The following is an 11,877-nucleotide window of genomic DNA, read 5'->3' on the forward strand; positions in this document are numbered from 1 at the left end:
CCACCTGCCTCTGCCTCCCAAGTGCTGGGATTAAAGGCGTGTGCCACCACCGCCTGGCCATTTCCATCTTTTTAACTCTCTTCTTTTCCTTAAACTATTGTGATAGGAACTTATAGTAAAAAAGCAAGATTGGACTCAATTCTTGCTGGGTTTTGATGGTTTTTGAGACAGGGTTTCTCTGTGTAGCCCTGGCTGTCCTGGAGCTCACTCTGTAGACCAGGCTGGCCTTGAACTCAGAGATCTGACTGCTTCTGCCTTCTTAGTGCTGGGACTGGGGGTATGTACCACTACCACCACCACCCTACAATTCTTGCTTTTACTATGCAGTCAAATGTTCTACCACTGAGCTATATACCCCTTGACCTTGCTGTGTAGCCAGGCTGGCCTTGAACTGTGTGTGTATGGTGATGGAGTTTGAACCCAGGGTCTTACCTACTAGACAAGTGTTCTATCACTGATCTAAGCTTCTAGTCTCTTCTCTTCAACCTTCTATTCTCCTGACCCAGCCTCTTGAATGCTGGGATTACAGTCATGTGCCATCATGCCTGGCTCATACCAATTATTTAAAATATATATATATATATATGCATATGTATATATAAATCTTCCTAATAAAATTTGTGTAGTTGCCTTTATTCCTCACATCAAAAGGATGTTATATTAATTTCTTATGGCTGCTGGGAAAACAAAGCAACTTCTGCAAGCTCAGGGGTGTTCTGCTCCTATAACTTCCACAAGCTCAGGGGTGTCCCGCTCCTATAACTTCCACAAGCTCAGGGGTGTCCCGCTCCTATAACTTCCACAAGCTCAGGGGTGTCCCGCTCCTATAACTTCTACAGTCCCAGAGCTGGAAGTCTGCAGGAACCTTATGGCTAGTCCAGGTGTGTGGGGGCTGTACTCTCCCTGACTTCCTCAAGTGGAACACTTCCATCTTAGATGATACCTGCATTCCTCACCCCTAGTCCCTTCCCAGCATTCCTCGCTCTTGACCCCTTCCCTACATTACTCCGGCTCCTTGCTTCCATTGCCACATCTTCCCCTACTGCCTCTGACCTCATCCCCAGCCCCACAACCTTTTCTTTCCTCTTCTGCCTTCTAGACAGCCTTACTCTGTAGCAGACTGGATGGAGACTGAGTCCTTCCAGCCTTAGTCTCCCAAGTGCTGGGCTTACGGGTCTGCACTCTCACGCTCGCTCGGCTTCCCGAACCCTTGAGGAGGACCTTGTGATCATTCTGAGCCTGACCCTGTTAACCTGAGATGACCTCCTCCACCTCAAATTCTTTGCTCATCTGAATAGTCCCTCTTTTTGGCTAAAGTGGCATTCCCCAGGATTAGAATATGAACGCCTTCGGAGCAAGAACACCTAGCAGTTTGTGTTAAGAGGTTAGCTTGGCCACACCTCTAAACTTCAATTCGAACTGAGTCTTTCTGGCTTTTACCCTGTTGGAGGAAAATCTGTCCATTTTTGCAGTTTTGCCTTTAGAATGTCTGGCCCAGTGCCTGCATGGAACATAGGTGCCATGGATGGTGGCTCTGCCCTGTGGGGACTAAAGGCCAGGCTAGTCCCCAAACCCCTAGGAGACCCTTCACACAGCTCACTTGCTAAGCCTGGTACCCATACCTCCTCATCACTCCCATTGAAAATGGGACCACACTACAGGAAAGGGAGCCAGGCTCTGCTCAGTCAGGGTCCTTCCAGCTCCACTGCAAACAAAGAATGCTTAAAGGGCCCTGGCATGCCGGTAACATCAGTTTATTGGCCCGAGGAGGCAACTATGTAGTCTGGTGGGCAGCAGGGCCAGCCCTTACAGGTTGTTGAGTTCCAGAAGGGTCTGGTCCAAGGTCTGGTGAATCTCCACGTTCTCTTCCTTGGCACTAGCCAAAGTCTCTGTGAGGGGAAGCAGCAGGTGAGGTGGGGGAGGGTAAACAGGAGGGAACCATGGACAGGGAAAGGTAACACAGACAAAAAACATATTAGGAGACACTTTATAAACCTGGGGTGTGTTAGGAGACCTAGGGTATGTTAGGAGACCTGGGGTGTGTTAGGAGACCTGGGGCCTATGGTAGGAGCAAATGTCCAGACACAAATCTTGTTCCAGCCCTTGGCTGAGATATGACAACGGAATGGGGAGGCCTGTATCATAAACAGGGTGCCTACCTTGAGAATGTTAGGAAAATTGGAAACAAAAGGAAAGACAAAGGTTCAGCCAGGAAAGGGAAGGTCAGACAGACAGAATTGGGACAGTAAACAGACCTGCAGCTGCTGCGAAAGCCTCTCTTGTAGAGATCCAAGACTTTAACAACCTTCACTCCAGACCTTTCCTGACCACCTGGCCCCCTCCCCTGAGCCCAGCACCCTATTTCCCTTTCAGCCATTCCCTCAGATCCTAAAATCCCAGTTAAGTGTGCCAAGGTCAGTGATGGGCTGCCAAGGAGGGAGGAAGGTTGTGCTCAGTGGGCCTACATATAGCCACATGCATTGATTATCAGAAAGTGACAGGCTGAGAGTGCCATGCAGTTGGGTCTGTGTGTGAGCCACAGTGTGCTGAGGGAGGAGGGCTGAGCAGCACAGATTGAGGATGGCAGTAAAAGCTGGGGTCTCAGGAGTGAGTCAGTGCTTTGAGAGCGAGGAAGAGCTTCTGACGGAGAACAGCATGGAGACCAAGTTCAGAGTTTATTAAGTAGTGGAGGGATGGAGGTCAGTGGATGGTGGATAGATAGATGGCAGGAGAAAGCCAGTGCCAGAGTGGGTGGCAGGGGTAGCAGACGTGTTTGTTCCTCAGGCTGGCAGTGCAATGTGGCCAATTGGAGCTCCTCCTGGCTGCCCCCTCCCCTCAGAGAGAATAGAAAGAGAGGAGAGAAAGGGGCCACCACAGCCACAGTGGGAGCTCAGAGGGAAGTGATGTCATTGAGTGCGTTGTCCAGCTCCTCGCTGATGGCCTTGTACTTCATCTTCTGTGCATAGACTTCATCTGGGGAGTGCAAAGAGGGAGAGGAGGGGAGGGAGCACAGGGAGAGGAAATGGAGAAGGGAGGAGGAAAGGAGGGAGATGATGATGATGAAATGGAAAACAGAATCAGAGGGGTGGACAGAGGAGAGAGGCCTGAGGACAGGCTAGATAGCAGTCAGAGCTTCCTCTTCCTGGCTCCTCTGCACCTCAACTTTTCACTCCCCCCCCCCCCCCCCCCCCCCCCCCGACCCCCACCCTGCAGTCTCTCAGAAGCCTGTGAGCAGTGCTCTGTGCAGGCAGGCAGGCATGCTTAAGAGGGAAAGGAAGGACGCTGACCAGGAGTCTAAGGTCCTAATGCTGGAGATAAAATTCCTGCCTACCTGAGAAGACTGGAAACAGGAAGACATGAGAAATAATGAAAGTAAACAGTTATCAGAGCGGAAGGGAAAGGCCACCTTGCCTGATAACAGGAATTATTATCCTATCATAGACCAAAAAAAGCCTGCATTCCTGTATCTGCTGAGTGTGACTCAAAGCGGTATCTTGCATGACCAGTATTGGGTAAGCCCTCCTATCTGATCAAGGAGCAGCTAGGGATACAGCTCAAGAGCAGAGAACTTGCCTAGGCCTTAGGTCTTAGGTTCAATCCCCAGCACTGAATTAAAAAAAAAAAAAAATCAAATAGCTCAGTATTTGGTACAGAAGTCTTGGTGCTGCAGACAGTTCAGTGGTAGGGTTCTTGTCCAATACATATGAGGTTGTGGTTTCCATCTCTAGCACTGGGGCGGGGTTATCTCTCTAATATCACTATTGTCTTGTGCTTAGAGACAGTAATTACCAGATTAGTGTTATGCAAGGCTAGCAACACCAGCCTTACGGAGCTTGTAGCCTAATCCTGTAATTCCAGCATTGTGGAGCCAGATTCCAGGGCATTGCCATAAATCTGAGGCAGCCTGGTCTACAGAATCGGACCATGTCTAGTGAGAGTCAGCAAGAACTTGGAGTAGGGTCTAGAGCATGTGGGCTCTGGTTTTGTTTTATGTTTTTAAATCAGGGCCTCTTATGTGATCTACCACTGCACCCCTCAGGAACTCAACTTAATTTTGTGGATACATATGGGGTGTGTGTGTGTGTGGGGGGGGGGTGTATGTGTGTGCGCATGTGTGTGCGCTATGGTATCTGAGTGTGCTATGGTATCTGTGTGAAGGTCAGAGGTCAGCTTTGTATGGTCCTTAACTTCCATCTTGTTTGAGGCAGGGTTTTATCATCACTTCAGAGGCCAAGCCAGTTGAGCTTGCGCCATTCTCCTGTCTCCACCACCCAGTTTCTATCCTATGTCATAGGAGTTGTTGCTGGTATTGCAGACACAGACTACTGTAGCCAGCTTTTACATGACTTCTGGGTATCAGAATTCATGTCCTCATGTTTGTGGGACAAGTGCTTTACCCACTGAGCCACTTTCAAGCCCAGAAATATGTTGTCTTTTTTTCCCCCCCGATTTAAAAAAAAAAAAAAAAAAGTCAGATGGGGCTGGAGAGATGGCTCAGTGGGTAAGAGCCCTGACTGTTCTTCCAGAGGTCCTGACTTCAATTCCCAGAAACCACATGGTGGCTCACAACCGTCTGTAATGGGATCTGATGCCCTCTTCTGGTGTGTCTGAAGACAGCTACAGTGTGTGTGTGTGTGTGTGTGTGTGTGTGTGTAATCTTTTAAAAATGTCAGGTGGTGCACCTTTAGTCCCAGCACTCAGAAGGCAGAGGTAGGCAGATCTTTGTGAGTTTGAGGACAACCTAGACTATACAACCAGGGCTACAGAGAACTCCTGTCTTGAAAAAAATTTTTTTTTATTTCACATGTATAGGTGTCTTGCCTGCATGTCTGTTCACTGTGTGCATGCCTGGTTCCCACAGAAGCCAGAAGAGGGTGCTATATTGCCTAAAACTGGAGTTTCAGAATATGAACCACCATGTAGAAGCTGGGACTTAAGCCTTGGTCCTCTGGAAGAACAGCCAGTGCTCTTAACCACCGAGCCAGCTCTCTAGTCCCCAGCAATCTGTTTTTAACTCCTCAGATAACCCTCATTATTCTAAACCCAGAAACCCTGGGTAGCCTGGCTTCATGGCGTGGGTTGTAGGCATGGCCAGGCAGAGTCTGCAGAGCTCTGGTAACCCACCTCACTTAACAGACAATGGGATAAGGGACAGACAGGCTGGTGTGGAGGAGCATCCTTTTTACCTTCCAGGTCATCAATAGTTTTCTCCAACTTGGCCACAGATCTTTCAGCAAACTCTGCCCGGGTCTCAGCCTGAAATAAAGAAGGGATGAGACACGGCCAAGAAAGAGGCCTCCCCAGAGAGAGTACCTTCTAAGTCACCCTTCTGTCTCATCCCTTCCCCTCAGTTGCCTGCCACAGGTACTCTCACCTCCTTCAGCTTCTCCTCCAGAAGTTTGATCTCTTCTTCGTATTTGTCCTCTTTGGTGGAATACTTTAAGAGACATATACAGGCAGTCAGTGAACCGCTTCAGTTATCCGGATACCTTCAACCCTACACTGAACTCCTCAGGCTCCTGTCGACCTTCCTTAAGCACCTAGCCCTCCCTACCTGAGCCCTCCCCTCCGCTCTGCACAGCCCCTTCCTCACGGCCCCTCCCCCCCTATACCTTGTCCGCTTGGGCTTCCAGGGATTTCAAGTTGTTGGTAACAATTTTCAGCTCCTCCTCTAGGTCCCCACATTTACTGCAGGGGCGTGTGGCAGGATGGAGCGTGAGGGCACAGTGAGGTGAGACAGTGGGGCGGGGTGGGGTGGGGTGGCACAGTGGGGGAGGGGCGGAGGAGAAAAGAAAAGAGCAAAGTGGTGAGAGAGAGTGACAGCAGGCTGAGTTTGGAAGCCCCGCCCCCGCCCCGTTCCTTCTGCAAGAGAGAGACAGTAGCCTGAGACGCTGAGCTGGGAGGGACGTGGGGTGAGTGAGAAAAGGTGCCATTGCCTAGAGAGGCCCAGAGAGGCTACTACCTCCTCCTCTGAGGCTATCAGCGACTTGAGGGCCTGGTCCATGGTTCGAAGCTCCTCCTCCAGCTGCCTGGCTCGGCTGGGGGCGGCGGGCATATATCAGAGGGCAGAGCCTGTTCCTGTGGCTTCTGGCCTGGGGGACTGCCTGACCACTGTGCACAGTGTCCCCCAGCTGAGCCCTCAGGCCGAGTTCTACCGTTCCATTCACACCCAGGGTGTCTTTACCTCTCAGCCACCTCGGCTCTCTCTTCAGAGCGCTCCAGCTCTCCTTCCAGGATCACCAGCTTCCTGGCCACCTGAGGGGAAGCAGCAGAGAGAAGGAGGCCAGTGGTGACCACCTGGGACTTTGGGGACTGCTGGTGAAAGTGAGTGGGACAAGGCTGTCACCTCCTCATATTTGCGGTCTGAGTCCTCAGCGATGTGCTTGGCTTCCTTCAGCTGCATCTCCTGCAGCTCCATCTTTTCCTCATCCTTCATGGCCCGGTTTTCGATGACCTTCATTCCTCTGAGAAGCAGGGACAGAGGTGCGTGTGGGGCCAGTTCCGGCAGAGACGGGTCCCTCCCTCTGCAGTCTCTACCCTGTCTTACTTCAGGGCCCCCTTCCCCACCTCTCGCTCTCATCAGCCGCTTTCTCAGCCTCCTCCAGCTTTTGCAAGGCGGTAGCCAGGCGCTCCTGTGCCCGATCCAACTCCTCCTCTACTAGCTGAATGCGGCGGTTCAGGGAGGCCACATCTGCTTCAGCCTGTGGGTCAGAGGTCACAGGTCAGAGGACTTTTCATGCCTTAGTTAGGATCTGTTAAACTTCAAGAACAGAATATTTCTTCTCCAGAATCTTAGCTTTCTGCTTTCTAAGTATTCAACTTATTTCCCCCATGTAAACAGTCTTCTACCTAGGAAAAAACCTGCGTTCCCCCACAAGCTCCATCCTCCTGACGTGATGCCTCTTCCGGGTTAGCGATTAGGTGGCTGGTTCCAGTAGCTCCCTTGAGAGTACTTCAAATGCTAACACCTAAGTCTGAGGCAGCTCTGACTCCTACAAAGCAGAGCCTGGCTCAGGTGAAGTGGGGGAACAGGCAAGAATCAAGACTTTGCCGCTGCTAAAAAAGCAGCCAATCACAAAATCAAATTCTGTGACACCACCAGCTGCTAGGCAGACTTCCCAGCCAGGGACTTCAGAGGCAAGCCAGGCCAGTAAGGAAGGGGGCTCCCTGCCAAGGTGACGATGGGGTAGGGGAAGGGAGAGCAAGTGATGATACTCAGACTCTGAATATGGAAAGAGCTTTTGGAGAAGGTCCATAGAGACCCAGGCTACCCTGGGAAACAGACGTGGGGAGGAGCAGGATTGCTCATAAAGGAAAATGACAAGAGCAGTGTGGTTTTTAAGTGCACTGGCTCAGAGTCAGTCTGTCGTCTTAGAGCCATGGCTCGGCTACTCCACACTTGTTATATGACCTTGGGCAACACATTTGGCCTCCTGAAGCCTCAGTTTCCTACTTCATAAATCAGACTTAACAACCACAGCTTCTTAGGACGCTTCTAAGATAATGCACTATTAATCCACAGGACCACAGGGGAGGCTCATAAACCAAACAGGTTTTCAACTCCATGCTACACTCACTCAACTGAGCTCTCCAAGGAGGGGCCTGGGACTCTTGTGCCTTTAAGAAAAAAAAGTCTTTATTTTTATTTTATGTGTCTCAGTGTTTTGCCTGCTTGTATGTATACTGTGCGTGCGCCTAGTGCCCATATGGCTGTGAGACCTTGGGGACTGAGCCCAGGTATTCTTCAAGAGCAGCAAGTACTCTGAACCACTGAACCACCTCTCCAGCCCCCTGTCCCCTTTTTATTTTTAAGCTCCAGTTGATTCATAAACCACCTATGGAAATAGTGACACACTCTGCAGATATAACATTCTAATACATTGCCTGCTCAGAGTCCTCCCTGTATAAATGTCAGATAGCCCTGTATTGTTCTCCAAGACAAAAACATAGAGATCCCTGTAGTGATTTAAGACCAAAAAAGAAGAAAGGACTGGACTAGTGGAGGGGAGGGAGGGTGCACAGGGGAGGAGCTGGGTGGTAGCTCCAGGGGGAGGTGGGGCTGGCAGAGATGGCAGACCCTGGGCAACACTGCGGAGTAGGAGAAACACATCACCATATATAGAAAGCAGTTTACAGCTTGTCCTCCAGGTGCCTCCAGTACCTGGAGTTTGGCCACTTAGAACAAGAGACCATCACGGGCACAGAGCCCAGTGACTCAATGTGGAAACACTCTGGGGACAGCATAGGGGAGAATGGCTCTGGGGGACACTGGGGATTACTCTAGAGAGATGGTGGCAGTAGGGCAACAAATGACTGCCAAGCCCGGGAAGTCTTGGGGTCATTAGAAGAAGACTGATATCCGCCATGTCTGTTCTTCCAAGCTATGGATGCCGGCTCTTCTCCCACCACAGGGGAGATGCCACTGTTCCCATTGGATGAAGGGCAAATGAAAGAGAGCAGAGGAATCGAGGCACCGCCTAATTTAACTGCTATGTTCAAGGCAACACTATAAACTTGGTCTGCATTTCCTATTTATGACTGGCAGGGCTGCCTGCTTCCCCAACTGTTCCCCCCACCCCCCAAGCTCCTTGGGTTTCCAGTCTTGCCTCCAGCTGCACTGAGCCTAGGTTATTTATAGAGTATCAGATGCCCAGGGTCAACTTTGCAAGCAGCTGCAGGTCAATTCCCTCCCAAGTGCCAGAGCTCGTAGAGATCCAAAACTGGAGACTAGAGGTGAAGGAAACCCAGCCCTGGGGGTTGGGGGGGAAGAAGAGAATGAGCAATACAAATGTCATCTCAGGTGTTCAGACCATGACTTACACCCTACTTACAGACTCATCTTAAATTTAAAAGGAGAAACAGAGGCAAGGAATGGTAAAAGTGGAACATCCAAAGTCACATGACCAGGCTGCATCTAAAGTCACATGGCCAGGCAGCCTGAAGATGTGGGCTGGGAAGCAGCAAAATCTGGTTGGGGATGGGCAGAGAAACCTCAGGGTAAGCAGAGCCTGCCAAGGTGGCTGCTTTGGCAACAGTGGCCCTGTCCCTCTGCCCTGTGGCCTGGCCTGGGCTTGAGGTTGACAGCTTAATGAGGGTAAATGAGGAGCCATTAGAACCTGAGCTGAGGCTCGAGGACAGCAGTCCTGCTGGTGCCAGAGGTCAGGGATGGGGACTTCCTAAAGGCCCCTTAGGGCTACACCTCGGATCAGAGCCCCGTCTTTGGAGCGCCTCACCTCTCCTGCCCCTCAAACTAGCTAGCTCCTCACACTCAACTCCAGCCCTCAGACACACCAAATGCAGCCAGCAGCACTCTCCTCCTCTTCATTCTCAGAGGGGAGGATTAACCAAGAGGGAGGGGAAACTCTCACCTCCCACCCTTAGGGTGACTCTACAATGACTCACCACTAGATCACCGCACATTCTAAGGGCTGGAACCCAAAGGAATTACAAGGCTGAGTCCTATCGGGAAGTAGTAGGTGGTTTTGATTTACCTAGTGTCTTGGGCTGCTTGTGTAAACCTGCCCTCGGTGGTGTTACAGAGAGGAAACCTGTCTGTTCTGGTGCTGGAGAGGCCTGGATCCCTTTCCCCTTCTCAACCACGCCTGGGGCTCTTTTAAATCTCCCCAAGCCCACACTCACGTCAGTGGCTTTCTTCTCGGCCTGCTCCAGTTTCTCCTGGGCATCCTTCACAGACTCGGAATACTTTTCCACCTCATCCTCTGTCCCCTTCAGCTTCTTCTGGAGGGCCTGCTGCTCTTCCTCCAGCTGTGGAAGACAGATTTGATCAGCCAGCTCTGGGTCAGGGCCCCGAGGCAAGGAAGGACAGGTCTGGGAGGGTCTGGAAGGGTGTGTGTGTGTGTGTGTGTGTGTGTGTGTGTGTGTGTGTGTGCAGGGATTGAAGGGTGGGGGGTGCTTCTAAGAGATACTTGGAGACTGTTAGGGGAGAAGAAGGATAAATGGAAGGATAATCCAGTCAGTAGTGTTAGAAGGCCCTGGGAGGAGAAAGTGACAAGCTTCAAGGAGCTAGGACCCATTGTAGCTTTGTAATGACAGGAGTGGTAACTGGGCACTCCCCAGGTGGGTGGGGTGAAGCCTCTAGTCAGGGCTGAGCTCTGGGGGGTCCTGTGAAACCCAGCCCTCACACTGATGAAAAGACACTGGAGAGCAGACTCGAGGCTGGGGGAGTGAAGAAGGGGAGGTTACACTGGGCCCCACCTGCTTGCATCGGTCTTCAGCTTGCTTCTTGTCGGCTTCGGCCTGCTCCGCGCGGTCGATGGCATTCTCCTTGTCCAGTTTCAGCATCTGCATCTTCTTCTTGATGGCGTCCATGGCTGCAGTGGGGAGTGGGCCCGGCGGGTGAGCGGTGAAGAGTAGGTAGACTGGGCTAGGCGCGAGCACTGGATGCACGGGGGGACAGGTCAGGAGGACCAAGAGGGACTGTGATGTACCAGCAGCGCGGGCGCCTAAAAGGCGGGGAGGAGCCGGGCGGAGCCGGGGGACCAGGACCCTCCCCCACCAAGGCCCAAACCTTGTAGGGGCAGAAGCACTGCCCGGTCTCGGGGCGCGGCCGCCCTTTGCGCCCACCCCTCGGGTCCGCCCCCTCGGGTCCCGGCCCCGCCCCCTCTCTTCCCCAGCCAGCCGTCGGAAGCAAAACTAGCTCATGGCGGGCTGTAAAAACCTTGGTCAGCAGCGGCCTCAAGACCCTTGGGTCGGGGGCTCAGCGCTTCCTCTGAGTGACAGGCGGGCCCAGCGGCAGCTGTGGCTGGGGCCCCCGGGGCTATTTCAGGGCGTGAGCTCACGGCAGCTGCCCGGGCACAGAGACCGCGTGCCCTCCCTCTGCTAGCAGCAGCCGCTACCCTTAATTTAGAAGTTTCCTGTAAATCTCCCCCAGATTAAATGTCTCTCGGGAGGCGGATCTCCTGCACGCCTCGAGTGCCTCAGTTTACCCTGGGGTCCCAGACTCCAGGTTTGCGCTACTACCGACGGGGAGGGGGTGGCTAAGACTCTTTTTGCGTGTGCTTGGGGAAACTGAGGCAGGAGGACTGCTGCCCCCGAGGGCGGGCCTGGCATCTATTAACCTAGTGTTCCTTCCCAGTCTCAGGGCCTAGAGCCAGGTCCTCAGCGCCTGCCCGCCCCGCCCCCCACGTGCCCCGCATATTTTCCACGAGGCTGAGGCCCCGCTGGCCAGGGCGCTCTCCCCACCCCCACTCCCACCCGGGACAAGGCGCTCCCGCCCCCTCGGGCTCTGACTGCTCCCCCTTTCGCCTCTCTCTCTTTCCCTGGTGCCTGCCCTCCTCCTCCTTTCTTCTCAGCGGACTCGGCGGTCTTCCCCAACGGGCCAGTTCGACTCCGAATTTTCTTTTCTGCCCTTTTTTGGGATGTTTTCCCGTGGGGGGCGGGGCCGGGCCACCGAGAGCCGAAGGGAACGCGGGGAAGAATTACGCAGCCACCAGGCGCAGGGAGCGAGCGGTGAGAGTCCCCCTCCTCCGAGGCTTCCGACAAACAGTGGCTGAGCTGGGAGAACGTGGCTGGGTTCTTTTTCTGCTCGCTGGGGTGGGCGAGGGGAGCGAGCGAGCGCTGCGGCGTCTCAGAGGGGGGCGCCTCTCCTGGACCAGCAGATGTAGAGGGGTCGGAGGACTGAGATTTGCTGGTGGGCTGGGGACCACCGTGGGAATCCTAGGAAGGGGGACTGGCGGGTGTGAAGGGGACACGGAGTGAATCCCCATCTGCACGCTGTCTACTAACTGGACCCACCGTCACTAGAGCCCGTCTGACCTGACCTCGGAGTTGACTCCAGCCCATTGCTGTGTGTTCCCTAAACTCTGTGCAAGACAAAGATGTCTCGTCCATCCAAATAAGTCTATGCTAGACCTCTAG

The 11,877-nt window shown here is 53.0% G+C and overlaps 1 protein-coding gene across 4 annotated transcripts; it reads right to left on the minus strand.

The window, feature by feature from the left end:
- Positions 1–1,738: 1,738 nt before the first annotated feature.
- Tpm2 (tropomyosin 2) lies at positions 1,739–10,565 on the minus strand. 4 transcript variants are annotated; one of them, XM_031377200.1, is made up of 9 exons: positions 10,216–10,565; positions 9,640–9,765; positions 6,568–6,701; positions 6,347–6,464; positions 6,185–6,255; positions 5,613–5,688; positions 5,375–5,437; positions 5,187–5,256; positions 1,739–1,889 (listed from the first exon to the last, which is right to left on the minus strand). In XM_031377200.1, exons 1-9 carry the CDS (start codon positions 10,327–10,329, stop codon positions 1,807–1,809), a joined length of 855 nt encoding a protein of 284 aa, XP_031233060.1. In that variant the 5' UTR covers positions 10,330–10,565; the 3' UTR covers positions 1,739–1,806. The 4 variants fall into 4 exon arrangements, with proteins under 4 accessions (XP_031233060.1, XP_031233062.1, XP_031233059.1 ...); XM_031377202.1 differs by lacking the exon at positions 5,613–5,688 and adding an exon at positions 5,963–6,038; XM_031377199.1 differs by lacking the exon at positions 1,739–1,889 and adding an exon at positions 2,657–2,973.
- Positions 10,566–11,877: the final 1,312 nt, after the last annotated feature.

The sequence above is a fragment of the Mastomys coucha genome, unplaced genomic scaffold, assembly GCF_008632895.1.
Source record: "Mastomys coucha isolate ucsf_1 unplaced genomic scaffold, UCSF_Mcou_1 pScaffold18, whole genome shotgun sequence".
In the NCBI taxonomy this organism is placed as follows: Eukaryota; Metazoa; Chordata; class Mammalia; order Rodentia; family Muridae; genus Mastomys; species Mastomys coucha.

Coding starts and splice junctions, on each gene's coding strand:
- Tpm2 (XM_031377200.1), bottom strand. CDS start 10,329: ATGGACGCCATCAAGAAGAAGATGCAGATGCTGAAACTGGACAAGGAG. Junction 6,702..9,639: donor CCGAGAAGAAAGCCACTGAC/GTGAGTGTGGGC, acceptor TCTGACCCACAG/GCTGAAGCAGATGTGGCCTC. Junction 6,256..6,346: donor CAGACCGCAAATATGAGGAG/GTGACAGCCTTG, acceptor GCTTCCCCTCAG/GTGGCCAGGAAGCTGGTGAT.